Here is a 19,871-nt window from a genome sequence, read left to right on the forward strand (position 1 = left end):
CACTGATGAGCAGTTAATTAGCTTCAGATGTTCTTCACTATAGACACTGTAGATGGATTTGTTAATAGTAATACTGTATATTAAGGCCCCAGTTCAATGTTTTAGTAAAAAGGTGTGTGTGTGTGTGTGTGTGTGTGTGTGTGTGTGTGTGTGTGTGTGTGTGCATGAGTTATTAATGGATCACATGTACATATGTGTGTGCACACGAGTCAGTTTACATGTATGTGTGTGTGAGTCATTAGTAGCTCACATGCATTTGTGTGTGTGTGTGTGTGTGTGTGTGTGTGTGTGTGTGTGTGTGTGTTAACTCACCGAGGTCATCGATTTTCATGTTAGGTCTTAAAGTGTAGTCTGGCTCTGTAGGCTGTTCTTCATCATCTGCATCATGAGTAAAGAGTAAAAAAAAAATCAAAATTCTCTCTCTCACACACACACACACACACACACACACACACACACAAAATCTGATAGAAACCCTTCATCACGATGGATAATGGCTTTTGTAAATTACATCTAAGCATCCATAGTGTGTGTGTGTGTGTATTTTGTGTGTGTGTGTGTGTGTGTGTGTGTGTGTGTGTGTGTGTGTGTGTGTGTGTGTGCGCAGTATAGAGCAGAGCTCCAGGCAGCAGTGTGCTGATATGAACTCATGTGTTCAGGCTTGACTGAGCAATCAGACCAGACTCATCCTGACAGGAGAATGCAGAGACACACTGAGCAGGAGCAGGGGTTAAGATAACACAGCAGGACACACACGCACGCACACGCACACACACACAGGGGAGAGAGACTATTAATGCACATGAGTCCTGACAGAGACAGGAGGAGAAGAAGAGACAAAGACATGGAGTGAGGGAAGCGAAAGGGTTAAAATAACACTCTGGGCTGACAAACAGTTTGTCAGACTACACGAACCTGAACTGCACTGGGAGAGGAACAATAGAAAAGACAGGGAGAAAGACAGGGAGAGGGATAGGGAGAGGATGGAAGGGAGCGAGTAGCTGTAATCAGTGTGTAAAATGAGACTTGACAGTGGGGGGAGAAAGGTTATTGCAAGAAGTACACTGCAGTCTAGTGGATGCACATTGCAACCAACCAACACTAATGGAGACAAAGAGGGAAAGTGAGCGATCTCTTTCGTGTATGTGTGTGTTGGATTTGGTGCTGTAGTGAACATCGCACACCATATTACTGGGGGATTTCATTCTTTGATTCTTAAGCTGAATTTAACATGATAAGATTTTTGACGCGGTCTTGACAACGCAGATAAAAATCCCATATCATCAAAAAATTCTTCGGAGTTGAGCCCTGTGGTTTTAGCACGCATGTTAGCCGCTTTCGAACCAAACACTTCTAGAAACTTTTTGAGAGGAACTACACACCAGGGATCTGCCCTGAGAACTACATACCTTCAAGGGCTTTTTTCTGTTTACATTCACACCACCAGCAGGAATGCTGAAGTGACATAAGCCAGCTTGCTAGAGTGACATTATCAAGAAATGCTTTCGAAGGTTTTTGTATTTCACTTAGATGTGTCAAAATCACACTGTATTTCCTCTGTAAGATATACATCCAATAAAGCCTGGACTTCTCTGTTGGTGCATTTGTCTGTGTGTTATTTTCGTTTTTAATGCTAATGTTAAGATCAGTTGTTCCCTCCGCCAACTGTGTTGGAGGAGGTTATGTTTTCGCCACTGTTTGTTTGTTTGTCTGTTCCCAATGTAGCTCAAAAAGTAGTGAATGGATTTGGATGAAATTTGGAGGAAAGGTAATGAGCCAAGAAACAACTGATTAGATTTTGATGCAAATCTGGATATGTATGTAGAGCCAGGCTCCAGATATGTATGCAGATCCAGGATTTTTTTTTGCCTGTTCCCAATGTAGCTCAAAAAGTAGTGAACGGATTTGGATGAAATTTGGAGGAAAGGTGATCCATGGGCCAAGAAACAATTGATCAGATTTTGATGCAAATCAGGATATGTGGCTTGATGGAGGTATGCACTCTACCAAGTCCCCTTCTAGTTTACACTGTTAATGTTTTAAATATATTTTTAAAAATGGCGGTTGGTGGTGTTGCGTTGGCTTGTGTTCAACTAAAAAAATGTACATTTGCATCATCGTAAACTTATGTCACTCATGGTTCCTCTTGTGCTGGGAGAGTACCTACCCTAAAGTAGGAGCTAAACAGTCTCTCAGAGAACTATGATCATTCTCGGTTCCTGCGGAGCGGATACACAAAAAAGGAGGAACTTCCTCCTTCCTCCAGCAATTCTAAGAACTATGAAAAAGTTAATTCAGTCCGAAAGCACCTGTTGTGACCTGCTCATGACAGTCAGTTTAGTGCCAAAGCTGGCAGGATCTCAGAGTAGAACTGCTGTTACGATGCTCATCTAAAAGCCACCGACAGGAAAAACACAAAATGAAATTTGTTTCAGCAAGTGATTGTTTACAATACTGACTTGCTCACATGAATTAATGTAATGTTCCCAGTTACATACAAATACCTGGCCCCTTGTTCGAGCAAGGGCTAAAAAACAGAAGAAATATCTTTATTACCTTCAGCTCACTTTGTAGAACAGACATTCCACATTGTCTGCTCTTATTCAGGCATGAACTCTTTATTTTTTTAAACTTTTATAATGGCTTTTCACCATTCGTAACATTTGCTAACCATTATACCTAGGACCTCTGGTTGCTGTTTCTGTGATGCCACTTTCTGCACAATCCCAGGTCACACCGATTGATGATGTGAGCAGAACATAGTCATTTTCTTCATGGTATAATCTAATATAGAGAACATTTTACTGCGCAATCTGTTAAAGAATTCTGCCAAGATTTTATTGGGATCATCTCATACAGTGTGTCAAGCCCCAATTATAAAAGATTGCTGAAATCGTATCGTGTAAAACAGGCTTTACTGATGATTCTCTTGCTCGTTTTCTGTCTGTCTGTCTTTCTCTGTTGCTTTTTCTCTTTCTCACATGCTCTGTCTGGTAGATCCTTTCAAAAATGTCCATTTGCACTAATTTTGCTGATGACAGACAGGTCAGTATGGTGAAAGGTACCAGGTGAGTTTGTTTGATCCTGGTAAAAGAGATGAATGATTATGCAGTCGCTCATAGATAGGGAGATGAATGGATAGATGGAAGGAAGTGTGTATGAGTGATGCCTGTGTGGGTGGATGGATAAAGGTGAGGATTAATGCAGAGTGGAAAGATGGATAGAAGATGCATGAATAGACAGGTGGGGAGATAGCGAGCATTTACAGTATGTGTGGGTGGATGGATGGATGGATGGATGGATGGATAAGCATTGGGTGTTTCAATGGGTGGAGAGGTCAGCTGAAGGACATACAGATGGATAGTGAAGGATGGAGTTGGAAATGGGTGAGTGCATGGATAGGAGAGCTGATGGGTGGACAAAGAGAAGAATGGAACAAATGGTAGATAAATGAGTGGATGGATGAATAAAAGGAAGAAGAGATTGATGGATGGATGGATAAACAGAGACTTAATTGATGCCAGGAAGGATGGGTGAGAAGATGGATGGATGAGATGAAAATTAGATTGGTGGAGAAATCAATAGAAGGATGCCTATATGGGGATGGAAGGAAGAGTCAAAGGTGAATGGATGAATGGATAAGAGCAAGGATTGGTGGAGAGATGAATGTAAGGGTGTATAGATGGATGGTGATACATGGATGTGAAAGAGACCATGGATCAAAGGGTCAACAAAGGAATGAACAGATGGATAGTGAAGAGGTAGAAGGAAAGAAGAAGTTGCAAACGTAGAGCATTACCTGTTGAGCAGCAGACGTATACTCTCAGTCTCAGGCAGCTTCGGCCATGGTGATGAGTGGGCGTGGCTAAAACAGATAAGGACCAATCAGTGATTGACATACAACACAGACCAAATGCAGCACTTGTAATGGCAATACACTCTCATCCATAATGCCTAGAAGAAAGCTAGTGTGATCGTACTCTATCGTTTATCAGGATGAAGGAAAATCTAGTAGTCAGCTGTCATCGAGGCATCAGTTTGACGGAAGTGAATGGATATTTCATGTATACGTTTTCTCCTTTCATTCTGATGGATCACATAACTGCATTGATCCAGTGTTCATTGCCCAGACATCAGAGTAGAGAACTGTCCTTCAGTCATTTCCCTCTTGCTCGAGTCTGCATCTACTCCAAAGCAAGCACTGAGCTCTTTCCAGACTCGACTAGGAAATTTATGTCAGATGGATATGCTGGTGAGGCGGCATGGTGGTGTAGTGGTTAGCACTGTCGCCTCACAGCAAGAAGGTCCTGGGTTTGAGCCCAGTGGCTGACGGGAGCCTTTCTGTGTGGAGTTTGGATGTTCTCCCCGTGTCTGCGTGGGTTTCCTCCGGGTGCTCCAGTTTCCCCCATAGTCCAAAAGACATGTAGGTTAGGCTAATTTATGGCTCTAAATTGACTGTGAGTGTGAATGATTGTTTGTTCTCTGTGTGTCAGCCCTGTGATGACCTAGCGACTTGTCCAGGGTGCACCCCGCCTCTCGCCCATAGTCAGCTGGGATAGGCTCCAGCTTGCCTGCGACCCTGTACAGGATAAGTGGCTACAGATAATGGATGGATATGCTAGTTGTACAGTAGCTAGCTTGTAGCCTGTTATGCCCAGGTCAGACGGCAGAAAGACGCATGCTGCGACCTGCGATCAGTCGGGTGGCGAGTGGATGCAGGCAGTTTGCGCTAAATCCTTTGTTGTGGTCAGACATTGTAACAGTTGAAATTGTGAAATGTGCCTTTAAGACATGCTACCTAGAGAGACACCGTTATCAGCTCGCGCTTGTGTTTTCTGTTAGTTGAGCCATGCACCTTGCTGGAAATGGGTGTCTGTTAATGAGCTCCTTTTCTTTTCACTCCTCAACTCAAGAGTAACATTTAGGAAATGTGTGACCTCTATTTTGTTCATGTATGATAAGATAGAGCCGTTCAACCGGGCATGGCAAGGTTGAAGTTTACACAGCAAATTTTATAGTGTTAAATCAACTCTGAGAGAGTCAATTTTAACACTGTGCTGATGTTTATTTTGCCCCAATCTCTGCCGTGTTGATTTAACACTTCCTAAAATTAAATAAACTTTTTACAGTGTCATTTCAACTCTATATTTTAACGCGTTTGCTTAACACTGGAAAATTAACTCTGATAATTTTGCTGTAGTAAGTTAATAAACTGTGAGTATTGTTGAAGTCCCAGAGTTCATGTGAACGTGTGTTTTTGCCTTCCTCTCTTTTTCTCCACACATGCCAAACTGCTTCAACCTGCGATTGGTCACCCAAGCGTTGCACAACTGCCTGCCTCTACATGTGTCAACCTGCTATTTGCACCGATTGGAAGCGAATCGCAGCTAAAATGCGAACAGATCATGATCCACTTGCGTCAACCAGCCTCTACTAAAGACCCTCTGCAACACTGCCACTATCTGGGTCATCGTAAGACTAGTCTTGCATCTACCTGCAATTTTGCTATCGCAGGTAAGACGCAAGTAGTTGAAAACTAGTTGCGCCTTGCCGTCTGACCTGGGCATTAGCTAATTAGCAGTTGTATGAAAGCATGACTGGGCATTTCACAAACAATCATCTGACCCATATTGATGTAAACATGATGGGATTTTTAGGGTTAAAAACTTGAAGTGCATTTTGGCAATCTATTGTTTCTTGGCCAAGCATTCTTACTCAAAAGGATTCTGTATGTTTAAACATTTGGGACTTTTTTTTTTCTTTTTTTTTTTTGGCTGACACTAATTGGGCATATAGTACCAGTTAAAAGTTTGGATACACCTTCAAATTCAATGGTTTTTTTTTCTTTATTTTTATTAATTAAAAGACACTTCATATCTTAAAGTAATGATGGATGTCATTTCTCTTTACTTAGCTGAGCAGTTCTTGAAATAATATGGATTACTACAGTTCTGGAAAAGGACTATTTACTGTATTATTATTATTATTATTATTTACTAATTACTGTTTGATCTCAAACACATTAAGAAGGCAAGAAACTCGTCCACTAATTAACTTTTCATGAGGCACAGCTGTTAATTGAAAAGCATTCCAGGTGACTACCTCATGAAGCCGGATAAGATAATGCCAATAGTGTGTAAAGAGTCATCAAGGTAAACACTGGATACTTTGATGAATCTAAACTATGAAACTTTGTTTACCATATAATTCCATATATGTTCCATACGTTATTTCATCGTTTTGATTTCTTCAGTATTGTTCTACAATGTAGAAAATAGTCAAAATACAGAAACACCGATGAATGAGGAGGTGTGTCTGAACTTTTGATTGGCGCTGTACGTGAAAGCACCTCCTTCCTATATGACGAGGTATTTACAGCAGAATGAGCTAAGAGATCAATCGAGGCATCGTTACCTCAATGATGTTTATTTTGCCTTTCAGTACTTATTAAAGATGTTTCGTGTCATTTCTGTTCCCCACACACTCTGCCTTTGTCTGCTCGAAATATACTTTTCCAAACCACCCAAGCTCTCACTGATGCAATATCCACTTTTTATTCAGAAATGTTTGGCCATACCACTCACTCAGGTTTGACTCTTAAAAATTCATGAACCCAAGATTTAGACTGAGGACATTTGAATGTCCTCTGGAATGTAAATGTTTATTAGGTTCACTCCTCCCGGACAGTGTGTTCTGTAAACGTCTGGACTGTCTACACTGGTGTATACTGGATGCTCTCTAAACTGTCTAGAATATAAGAGATACAGTGATGCTTGAAAGTTTGTGAACCCTTTAGAATTTTCTATATTTCTGCATAAATATGACCTAAAACATCATCAGATTTTCATACAAGTCCTAAAAGTAGATAAAGAGAACAAATATAAAATTATAAATATAAATATATAATTATAAATAACAAATATAAATGAGACAAAAATATTATACTTGGTCATTTATTTATTGAGGAAAATGATCCAATATTACATATCTGTGAGTGGCAAAAGTATGTGAACCTCTAGGATTAGCAGTTAATTTGAAGGTGAAATTAGAGTCAGGTATTTTCAATCAATGGGATGACAATCAGGTGTGAGTGGGCACACCTATCAAAGTCTGATCTTCACTTTGTGGAAGTGTATCATGGCACGAACAAAGGAGATTTCTGAGGACCTCAGAAAAAGCGTTGTTGATGCTCATCAGGCTGGAAAAGATTACAAAACCATCTCTAAAGAGTTTAGACTTCTTCAATCCACAGTCAGACAGATTGTGTACAAATGGTGGAAATTCAAGACCGTTGTTACCCTCCCCAGGAGTGTTGTTACCCTCCCAAGGAGTGGTCAACCAACAAAGATCACTCCAAGAGCAAAGTGTGTAATAGTCGGTGAGGTCACAAAGGACCCCAGGGTAACTTCTAAGCAACTGAAGCCCTCTCTCACATTGGTTAATGTTAATGTTCATGAATTCACCATCAGGAGAACACTGAACAACAATGGTGAAAAGGAGAAAGCCACTGCTCTCCAAAAAGCACATTACTGCTCGTCTGCAGTTTGCTAAAAATCACATGGACAAGCCAGAAGACCATTGGAACAATATTTTGTGGATGGATGAGACCAAAATAGAATTTTTTGGTTTAAATGAGAAGCATTATGTTTGCAGAAAGGAAAACACTGCATCACAGCATAAGAACTTTATCCCATCTGTGAAACATGGTGGCGGTAGTATCATGGTTTGGGCCTGTTTTGCTGCATCTGGGCCAGGATGGCTTGCCATCATTGATGGAACAATGAATTCTGAATTATACCAGTGAATTCTAAAGGAAAATATCAGGACATCTGTCCATGAACTGAATCTCAAGAGAAGGTGGGTCATGCAGCAAGACAACGACCCTAAGCACACAAGTCGTTCTACCAAGCAATGGTTAAAGAAGAAGAAAGTTAATGGCCAAGTCAAAGTCCTGACCTTAATCCAATCGAAATGTTGTGGAAGGACTTGAAGTGAGCAGTTCATGTGAGGAAACCCACCAACATCCCAGAGTTGAAGCTGTTCTGTATGGAGGAATGGGCTAAAATTCCTCCAAGCTGGTGTGCAGGACTGATCAACAGTTACCGGAACAGTTTAGTTGCAGTTATTGCTGCACAAGGGGGTCACACCAGATTCTGAAAGCAAAGGTTCACATACTTTTGACACTCACAGATATGTAATATTGGATCATTTTCCTCAATAAATAAATGACCAAGTATAATATTTTTGTCTCATTTGTTTAACTGGGTTCTCTTTATCTACTTTTAGGACTTGTGTGAAAATCTGATGATGTTTTAGGTCATATTCATGCAGAAATATAGAAAATTCGAAAGGGTTCACAAACTTTCAAGCACCACTGTATGTTCACTTGACCTCCAATTTCGCCACAATATTAGTCTTTCCCAAATGATAGCACTTTTTTTATAGTTACCTGTATCCACTCCCTTCTAAACCAAATTAGAAAAAGTAGAGCACCCTTTCTTATCCCATTTGGATTTTAGAAGCAAGACAAAGTGTGATTGTTTTTATTCTTGACTTTCTTTGGCTGGTTTTTGGTCTGAACATATGGAACCCCAGTATGGGGTTTGACAGATTTTATCAATAATTAGGTGAATAAACTGAGGCCCCTGTTGAATATTTTCCTCATTTATTTGTTTAAACCTTTCATGCATACATTTTTTCAACGCATATTCAGATTCTTTTATGGATATGATTTATTTTAAACTTAAAATTTCATGATGTATGAATTAAAATATATATATATAATTCATACATCATGAAATTTTAAGTTTAAAATAAACACACACAGTTAGGTCTATAAATATTTGGACAGAGGCAACATTTTTCTAATTTTGGTTCTGTACATTACCACAATGAATTTTGAACAAAACAATTCAGATGCAGTTGAAGTTTAGACTTTCAGCTTTAATTCAGTGGGTTGAACAAAATGATTGCATAAAAATGTGAGGAACTAAAGCATTTTTTAAACACAATCCCTTCATTTCAGGGGCTCAAAAGTCTCATCTCATCTCATTATCTCTAGCCGCTTTATCCTTCTACAGGGTCACAGGCAAGCTGGAGCCTATCCCAGCTGACTACGGGCGAAAGGCGGGGTACACCCTGGACAAGTCGCCAGGTCATCACAGGGCTGACACATAGACACAGACAACCATTCACACTCACATTCACACCTATGGTCAATTTAGAGTCACCAGTTAACCTAACCTGCAGGTCTTTGGACTGTGGGGGAAACCGGGAGCACCTGGAGGAAACCCACGCGGACACAGGGAGAACATGCAAACTCCACACAGAAAGGCCCTCGCCAGCCACGGGGCTCGAACCCGGACCTTCTTGCTGTGAGGCGACAGCGCTAACCACTACACCACCGTGCCGCCCTGGGCTCAAAAGTAATTGGACAAATTAAATAATTGTAAATAAAATGTTCATTTCTAATACTTGGTTGAAAACCCTTTGTTGGCAATGACTGTCTGAAGTCTTGAACTCATGGACATCACCAGACGCTGTGTTTCCTCCTTTTTAATGCTCTGCCAGGCCTTTACTGCAGCGGTTTTCAGTTGCTGTTTGTTTATGGGCCTTTCTGTCTGAAGTTTAGTCTTTAACAAGTGAAATGCATGCTCAATTGGGTTGAGATCAGGTGACTGACTTGGCTATTCAAGAATATTCCACTTCTTTGCTTTAATAAACTCCTGGGTTGCTTTGGCTTTATGTTTTGGGTCATTGTCCATCTGTATTATGAAACGCCGACCAATCAGTTTGGCTGGATTTGAGCACACAGTATGTCTCTGAATACCTCAGAATTCATCCGGCTGCTTCTGTCCTGTGTCACATCATCAATAAACACTAGTGACCCAGTGCCACTAGCAGCCATGCATGCCCAAGCCATCACACTGCCTCCGCCGTGTTTTACAGATGATGTGGTATGCTTTGGATCATGAGCTGTACCACGCCTTCGCCATACTTTTTTCTTTCCATCATTCTGGTAGAGGTTGATCTTGGTTTCATCTGTCCAAAGAATGTTCTTCCAGAACTGTGCTGGCTTTTTTAGATGCTTTTTAGCAAAGTCCAATCTAGCCTTTTCATTCTTGAGGCTTATGAGTGGCTTGCACTGTGCAGTGAACCCTCTGTATTTACTTTCATGCAGTCTTCTCTTTATGGTAGATTTGGATATTGATACGCCTACCTCCTGGAGAGTGTTGTTCACTTGGTTGGCTGTTGTGAAGGGGTTTCTCTTCACCATGGAAATTATTCTGCGATCATCCACTACTGTTGTCTTCTGTGAGTGTCCAGGTCTTTTTGCACTGATGAGTTCACCAGTGCTTTCTTTCTTTCTTTCTTTCTTTCTTTCTTTCTTTCTTTCTCAGGATGTACCAAACTGTAGATTTTGCCACTCCTAATATTGTAGCAATTTCTCAGATGTTTTTTTTTTTCTGTTTTTGCAGCTTAAGGATGGCTTGTTTCACCTGCATGGAGAGCTCCTTTGACCGCATGTTTTCTTCACAGCAAAATCTTCCAAATGCAAGCACCACACCTCAAATCAACTCCAGGCCTTTTATCTGCTTAACTGAGAATGACATAACGAAGGAATTGCCCACACCTGCCTATGAAATAGCCTTTGAGTAAATTGTCCAATTACTTTTGGTCCCTTTAAAAACAGGGTGGCACATGTTAAGGAGCTGAAACTTCTAAACCCTTCATCCAATTTTAATGTGGATACCCTCAAATGAAAGTTGAAAGTCTGGACTTTATGTCCTTGTCCATTATATAACTATAACTTAAATATGTTTCAGTAAACAGGTAAAAAAAAACAAAATTTGTGTCAGTGTCCAAATATATATGGACCTAACTGTGTATATACAAGGGCGGCTGGTGCATAAGGGCGATTGGGCGACGCATTGCCAAAACGAAAAAAAAAACCCTTTTTTTTCTTTTTTTAAAACAAACTTTCACCAGCGCTGCTCGAGGCCGTTTTAATCTGTCTCTGGGTATCATTGTCCAATCAGGGTGGTCTTGCTTCTAGAGTACCGCCCCTTTTGGGGCGATTTCAGTCACGCTGAAAATCGCCCAAGAGTTCACTGATAGAGTCCCATGTTAATATATTTTTTTTCTCCTGACTGACACTTCAATGCAATCTCTATGGGTTCCGGGGGAGCTTGCCCTAACGTGCTTACGTTACTGCGAAGCGCGGCAAAGTTGCGTTCGATCCGCTCAGTCTCTGAGGTGAGATGGATGCGGAAAGCAATTCAGTGCGGTCCTTAAAAGGAGTTCCATTTAGTCAGCGATCAAATCGAGCTAAATTGGCAACAAAACAAGCTGGACCTCCCTTGACCAAATCTAAACATAAAACAAATTTCGACAAGGGGGGAAATCATATACTCGAGGTTTTACTTCAACATGGTCCCAGCGCAAATCCTGGCGAGCTGGCTGCGAGGACGCCTCAGCGGTTTTCTGCTCCCCCTGCTTACTTTTCCACCCTGGAGGTGGCTCCACGGACAACACTGTTTGGACGGTCACTGGAGTTTCGGACATGCATCATTTGTCGGAGAAAATAAAAAAACATGAGTCATCAAAGATTCACATGGGCAGCTGCCTGAAATTTTCGGCTTTTGGGAGAGTGAACATCGCTACACTACTGGATGAGGGCTACAGGCTAGCAGTTCGCCGCCACAACGATGAGGTGAGCAAGAACAGGCACATATTAAACCGGCTCACCCAATGCGTGAAATTTTGTAGAGTGTTCGAGTTAGCTCTACGACGCAAAGACGAAACTGAGGGCTCCAGTCACCGTGGTGTTCTTCTGGGTTTGGTTGACTTCGTGACTCACACACACACACACACACACACACAGTCACAGAATCTGTTCACTTTTGATGTTTTCAATGTGCATTTTTATATTTGCCACACTTTGCTCTGAGAGTTAGCACTTTGGTAATATCCTTGGTAAATACCAGTAATTGCAAGATCTAAAGATCCACTCATCTATTTATTCAACTGCTATTGTTATGTTAGCCAACTATTTACAATGTTTTGTTACAGTAAGTGCACTTTCCTGTTTGTCCTTAAGTTGCACAGTCTGTAAAATTCTTGCTGGTCATGGAGTTTGAAGTACAAAATCTATTTACAGAACATTCTGTAGAACAGTTGACTTGCTACCTAGGTCAATTTACTTCAGTCCTGTGGACATTTATGGTCTGCGTAGACATAACGGGGGAAAATTGCCCCCCCCCGAAAAAAAATTCAGGAGCCGCCACTATATATATATTATATATATATATATATATATATATATATATATATATATATATATATATATATAATATATATATAGTGGGGCAAAAAAGTATTTAGTCAGCCACCAATTGTGCAAGTTCTCCCACTTAAAAAGATGAGAGAGGCCTGTAATTTTCATCATAGGTACAATTCAACTATGAGAGACAGAATGGGGGGAAATAATCCAGGAAATCACATTGTAGGATTTTTAATGAATTAATTGGTAAATTCCTCAGTAAAATAAGTATTTGGTCACCTACAAACAAGCAAGATTTCTGGCTCTCACAGACTTGTAACTTCTTCTTTAAGAGGCTCCTCTGTCCTCCGCTTGTTACCTGTATTAATGGCACCTGTTTGAACTCGTTATCAGTATAAAAGACACCTGTCCACAACCTCAGTCACACTCCAAACTCCACTATGGCCAAGACCAAAGAGCTGTCAAAGGACACCAGAAACAAAATTGTAGACCTGCACCAGACTGGGAAGACTGAATCTGCAATAGGTAAGCAGCTTGGTGTGAAGAAATCAACTGTGGAAGCAATTATTAGAAAATGGAAGACATACAAGACCACTGATAATCTACCTCGATCTGGGGCTCCACGCAAGATCTCACCCCGTGGGGTCAAAATGATCACAAGAACAGTGAGCAAAAATCCCAGAACCACACGGGGGGACCTAGTGAATGACCTGCAGAGAGCTGGGACCAAAGTAACAAAGACTACCTTCAGTAACACACTATGCCGCCAGGGACTCAAATCCTGCATTGCCAGATGTGTCCCCCTGCTTAAGCCAGTACATGTCCAGGCCCGTCTGAAGTTTGCTAGAGAGCATTTGGATGATCCAGAAGAGGATTGGGAGAATGTCAGATGAAACCAAAATAGAACTTTTTGGTAAAAACTCAACTTGTAGTGCTTGGAGGAGAAAGAATGCTGAGTTGCATCCAAAGAACACCATACCGACTGTGAAGCATGGGGTGGAAACATCATGCTTTGGGGCTGTTTTTCTGCAAAGGGACCAGGACGACTGATCCGTGTAAAGGAAAGAATGAATGGGGCCATGTATCATGAGATTTTGAGTGAAAACCTCCTTCCATCAGCAAGGGCATTGAAGATGAAACATGGCTGGGTCTTTCAGCATGACAATGATCCCAAACACACCGCCCGGGCAACGAAGGAGTGGCTTCGTAAGAAGCACTTCAAGGTCCTGGAGTGGCCTAGCCAGTCTCCAGATCTCAACCCCACAGAAAATCTTTGGAGGGAGTTGAAAGTCCGTGTTGCCCAGCGACAGCCCCAAAACATCACTGCTCTAGAGGAGATCTGCATGGAGGAATGGGCCCAAATACCAGCAACAGTGTGTGAAAACCTTGTGAAGACTTACAGAAAATGTTTGACCTCTGTCATTGCCAACAAAGGGTATATAACACAGTATTGAGATGAACTTTTGTTGTTGACCAAATACTTATTTTCCACCATAATTTGCAAATAAATTCTTTAAAAATCAGACAATGTGATTTTCTGGATTTTTTTTTTTTTTCATTTTGTCTCTCATAGTTGAGGTATACCTACGGTATGATGAAAATTACAGGTCTCTCTCATCTTTTTAAGTGGGAGAACTTGCACAATTGGTGACTGACTAAATACTTTTTTGCCCCACTGTATATAAAGGTAAATGGCTTGCCCATGAATAAAAAAGGCTAAAAGAGTATGCTTTAAATAATAATAATAATAATAATAATAATAATAACTTCCACTGGCAATTTTATTTTAATATAAATTTAATTTAAATATATAATTTATATATAAGTTTAATGTATAATTTATTTAAAATAATACATTTAATTCATAATTTAAATATATGATGTTGACTTTTTTTCGACAGTATCATTTCTGATACAAAATTTAGGACTGCTGCAGGATACAAGAAGGTAAAAAAAATTTCTTCTAAAATATTAATTTAAGAATAAACAAACAAGCAAACTAGTTTTTCGTTCGTTCGTATGTGTGTTTGTTTGTTTTTAAAATCTAAGGTGATCAGTTGAGTCTGGCCCTGTTAGTTATTTTTATGTTCATTTACAATAACAATCTCAAGTGATTTAGATTGACTGTCCATAAGTGTGGATACTATGCATGAAAGGGTTAAATATTTTAAATACAGAGCTGAAAATTTAAAGATTCAAATGTTATGTCAATATTTATGAAAGTATGTTTTGAGAGTAGGTTTAAGTCTCTGTTTCGGTTGATTTCCTTGTCTCTCTGTCGAAATGATGAAAAGTTCACGCCTCTGAGTTTGTCAGGTTTTTCTTGAGAAAACATATCTGAGACATGGTTTTTCAAGAGCATATAGAATGCAAATTGTAACCAATCAAGGACAGCCGGTGTGCTGCTTATCACGACAAAAGAAAACGGTCCAATCAGCGACCTCAGCGATTTTGTCAACACTTTTTGCGACGTGTGTTGAAAGTGTTGACTTCAGTCATCAGCTAGAACTTTGTTTGGTCCTGCTATTTCATATAAAAATGACGAGATAATGAATTTCATAATGTAATTAAAATATACTATTTTTGATTATGTCATACTCATGCTTACGAGAATATCTGTCTTTATCTGAAGAGGTGCACTTAACAGCTGATGCAGTGATTGATTTCAAGTTACTGTACGCAACCTGGGCCTGTGTGTGTGTGTGGGGGGGGACGACACGTGTGTGCACATTGAGAAATAGTGCATATATGTATGTTGTTAGTGTAGGGTTTCATTCACTGTCTAATACAAGGAAAAGACTGCAACTTTTGTAGCACAAGTCTGGCTGATGCAGTGTGTGTGTGTGTGTGTGTGTGTGTGTGCTAACTATGGAAGAGTTAAATTTCAGTATGAAACAAACTTCACAGTACAAAAAATGACATCTGACAAGTCGGAGTATCTTGAGTATAGGCAAATTCAACTAATATTCCTCTTTATTTTTTTGTTTTTAAACAAATAAGATTAATAAACCTGTTTGTAGATATATTTTCTCATTTTAAACTTTAAAATGTCTTCTTGGTCTTATATTTGCTATTTAGTATAAATACACAGGTGATTATAGGAAATCACGCATGCTGATTGGTCGAGAAATTTGGACTATTTCTCGATAATTGTCTCGAGCGACTCGGCAAAATGGCAGCCGATCGCTTTGTCACCGTAAGTGAGGAAGAATTACAAATTCTGAAAGAAAATGCTGTCCCTAAAAGCACTAAAGATGCTCTGAAGTTTGATCTAAAACTATTCAAAGGTAAGATGGAATTGTGATTTATTTTATCTATTTCAAAACAAAGTCTTTCATGTGAGTAGGCGTAGATAAGTGACACAAGTCTGCGCCGCGCCGTTATTACATTTGCATGCCACTTTTGAAGATTGAAATAAATGATTTTTTTAAATATAATTTTTAAACAAATCACCTCTGTATTTATACTAAAACAATTATCCACCTCAGGCTCAGTGAATATCAGTGAATAATAACCTCAACTTCATCTTGGTTATTATTTAACAATTATTCCAGGAACTCAAGTCATACATGAGCTTACAGACGAGTTGGCTATAAGCCATGTACCGTATGAGGAGATTGAGTGGAATAACTGTTTTATTCTATCCATATTCACTGGATTTTGAGAAACAGAGCATTTTTATTTTTATTTTTTGCAAATTCGATAAATCAAAACTTCATACAAAACGTCTGACAAAATCATTTCCACTTAGAATGTAAACAAACCAGTGAAATGACAGTAGCAATTTGTGAAAAATGCAATAATAATAATAATAATAATTCTTGAAAAATAAAAAAGATACGTTCTTACCATTATATACAGTCAAGCTGGAAAGTCTGCACACCCCTTTCACCTTCTCCACGTTTTATTACGTTACAGACTTATTCTCCAATAGATTGAGTTCATTTTTTGTCACAAAATTCTCCACAAAATAGCCCATAATGACAAAGTGAAAGCAGGTTTTTAGACATTTGTGCTAATTTATTAAAAATCAAAATGTAAAATATGTACACAAGTGTGCACACCCTTTGATATGACACCCAAAAGTGAGCTGAGGTGCATTTTGTTTCCACTGATACTGCTTGAGATGTTTCTACAACTTAATTGGAGTCCACCTGTGGTAAATTCAATTGATTGGACATGATTGGGGATTGCCAACACCTGCCTATATAAGGTCCCACAGTTGACAGTGCATGTCAGAACAAACTTCAACCCATGGGGTCAAAGGAATTATCTGCAGACCTCAGAAACAGGATTGTGTCAAGGCATAGATCTGGAGAAGGGTACAGAAAAATTGCTGCAGCTTTACAGGTCCCAAAGAGTACAGTGGCCACCATCATTCGTAAATGGAAGAAGTTTGGAACCACCAAGAAACTTCCTAGACCTGGCTGCCCAGCCAAACTGAGCGATCAGGGAAGACGGGCCTTGGCCAGGGAAGTGAGCAGGAACCCAAAGGTCACTCTGACAGAGCTCCAGCGTATCCTTGTCAATGGGAGAACCTTTCAGAAGCTCAACCATCCAGGCAGCACTCCACAAATCAGGCCTTTATGGTAGAGTGGTCAGACGGAAGCCACTCCTTAGTAAAAGGCACGTGACAGCCCGCTTGGAGTTTGCCAAAAGGCACTTAGAGGACTCTCAAACTATGAGAAACAAGATTCTCTGGTCTGATTAAACCAAAATTGAACTTTTTGGCCTGAATACCAAGTGTCACGTCTGGAAGAAACCAGGCACTGCTCATCACCTGGCTAATGCCATCTCTACAGTAAAGCATGGCGGTGGCAGCATCATCATGTGGGGATGTTTTTCAGCAGCAGGAATGGGGCGACTAGTCCTGAGAGAGGGAAAGATAAATGCAGCTAAGTACACTGAGATCACTGAAGAAAACCTTCTCCAGAGCGCTGTGGACTTCAGACTGGTGCAAAGGTTTACCTTCCAACATGACAACAACCTGAAGCACACAGCCAAGAGAACAAAGGAGTGGCTTCGGAGAAAGTCTGTGAATGTCCTTGAGTGGCCCAGCCAGAGCCCAGACCTGAATCCAATTGAACATCTGTGGAAGGAGCTGAAAATGGCTGTGTACCAATGCTCCCCATCCAACCTGATGGAGCTTGCAAGGATATGCCAAGAGGAATGGGCATAAATATCCAGAAACAAGTGTGCCAAGCTCGTAGCTTCTTTCCCAAGACGCCTTGAAGCTGTAATTGCTGCCAAAGGTGCATCAACCAAGTATTAGGCTAAGGGTGTGTACAGAAATGTAACCCCTAAATAACCTATTTTTGTCAGTAAAATAAAATTGCATATTTTCTAAAAACCTGCTTTCACTTTGTCATTATGGGCTATTTTGTGTAGAATTTTGTGAAAAAAATTCTCAATCTATTGTAGAATAAGTCTGTAATGTAATAAAACGTAGAGAAGGTGAAAGGGGTGTGCAGACTTTCTGGCTTGACTGTACTTTTATTCCATATTTTGTTGCTTTTTTTGTATTTTTTGTGGTTTTGTTTTTGAGTGGAGTTTTTATTTCATCCTTGGTTGGTTCAGCAACACACTCTGCCATTTTGTTTTTCTCTACTCACAGTATATGAGCTGATAACCTAGTAGTAGAGGAGCCAATCAGAGCATGCGATTGCTCATATCCAGTGAATGTGGGTAGAATAATCACCGATATTCACTTCACCTTCAGAGAATAATTGTTAATAATCATCATCATAATGAGAAATATTAGATAACTTTCCTTTATTAAACGTATTGTATTTACATGCGTACAGTAACTTCTGGATAGTGCTTAAGCCTGAAGTTGCATCTGAGGTCTTAATATTTACATTTCCTAAGTTTAAGACCATTTTTTTTTCTAATCTGCTGTCAATCTCAAAACACTGATAAAAAGGACAAATGATCCAACTTGGGACTAAACCTCTGTTTGTCCTATGTATAGGATGAGTTGTGTTATGATAATCGTGTTGTTCTGTAGTGTGTTGTGTTATGTTGTGCTCTCACTCACAGATATAGTAATACTCATGGCCCACGTGGAACTCATAGCCGAGCGAGAAGGCGCTGTAGCGCTGGAACTTCTCTGAGAATTTGATGGGCGCATGCGGCGCGTGTGGCCGGTTGCACTCCCAGCGCTTGAAGCCGAGCTGAGGGTCGCAAGTGCGATAGCCGCGGTAGCTCACCATGTAGAGCACATACTGCTCAGCCACTCCCCGCTGGCTCACGTTGTAGTGAGGACAGTAGATGTCCAGGTAATCATTCACGTTCACCTTTAGCGTGTAGCCTTCCCTCCGTAGACTAGACGGACACAGAAAGAGACAGGTTAATCATCATGTTTCTGTTCAGCTCGGGTCATTCTGACACGCAAGCAACAATATTTGTAAATATGAACGGAAAAGGTGAGTTCAGTAGCTGTCACATCCCTGCCATGTCTTATTCATGCTCCCACTGGCATACAGCTCAAGTCAAGTCGAGTCAAGTTTATTGTCAAATATGCTATACATGCTCGACATACAGCACAGATGAAATTTCAGTCCTCTCTGACCCACGGTGCAAACAGGCAATGCAATAAATTAAAAATAGAATAATTGAAATAAACAATATAAACAGTATAAACACTAGATAAGAAATAGACATAAACTAAACACTCATATACACACACACACACACACATATATATATATATATATATAAACACACACACACACACACATATAATTGGAGCAAAAGGACATAAAATAAACAGTCAAGGGCACTTGGGGTATAGCAGGTAAACATGAAATAACCAGTATAAAGATGGATCATTCAGAGAAGGTTAGATATATTGGATAGTTTAAGCTACATTGTACTAAGGATAAAGTGGCGGCTGGGAAGACTTTCATGGCAAAATATGTATACACGGAGCTTATTTCGGACTGGGCCTAGAAAAAATTATTAAGAGTTGAATTTACTCTCTCTAATGCACACACACACACACACACACACTGTTTACTTTACTTGGTTCTTCTCCGAGTTATCCGCTGACTCAGAGAAGCACGAAAATTGTCTCGCTGCCAAATAAACACCTCCATCTTCAGTCTGCCAAATTCTGCTCAGTGCTGGCAATTCAGAGGCACCATTAGAAAAGCATCTGAATTATTGATATGCACTAATGCAATTAAGAATCACCCTATGTTAATGCTCAATACCATGAAACGTCAGCATGATTGATCCCTGCTCTATAAAGAAACAACATAAATCACAAACAATCCCATTACAGCCACAGGGTGTAATGATTCATTAAACTGAATCACTGAATCAATCATCATTTCTACCGGTCTGACTGTATCGACCCTCTAATTGCAAAATCACTTCAGATCACACTAGTGACTGCTCTGATTCTATCTGCAATGATTTTGCAACGGCGCATATGAAAAACGATCACATTTTTCATCACAAAAAGCACCAGGACGAAATGTTTACTTGCACGAGACAGGCCAGATGAGCAATCTGTCCTAATCTAGCATCAACACCCACACGCACACTTGGGACACCTAAACACACCCGTTTAAAATGCCAAGTG

At 40.1% G+C, this 19,871-nt stretch overlaps 1 protein-coding gene across 2 annotated transcripts in view; it reads right to left on the bottom strand.

The window, feature by feature from the left end:
* Positions 1 to 19,871, bottom strand: part of efna3b (ephrin-A3b) — a 253,485-nt gene that overhangs the window by 40,585 nt on the left and 193,029 nt on the right. For both annotated transcript variants that reach the window (XM_060920465.1, XM_060920466.1), the window contains exons 2-4: positions 18,321 to 18,607; positions 3,800 to 3,865; positions 313 to 378 (exon numbers count right to left, since the gene is read on the bottom strand). In XM_060920465.1, the coding sequence (XP_060776448.1) occupies positions 313 to 378; positions 3,800 to 3,865; positions 18,321 to 18,607 (419 nt within the window). The remainder of the gene's footprint in view (positions 1 to 312; positions 379 to 3,799; positions 3,866 to 18,320; positions 18,608 to 19,871) is intronic.

The sequence above is a fragment of the Neoarius graeffei genome, chromosome 5 (genome assembly GCF_027579695.1).
Source record: "Neoarius graeffei isolate fNeoGra1 chromosome 5, fNeoGra1.pri, whole genome shotgun sequence".
NCBI classification, from domain to species: Eukaryota; Metazoa; Chordata; class Actinopteri; order Siluriformes; family Ariidae; genus Neoarius; species Neoarius graeffei.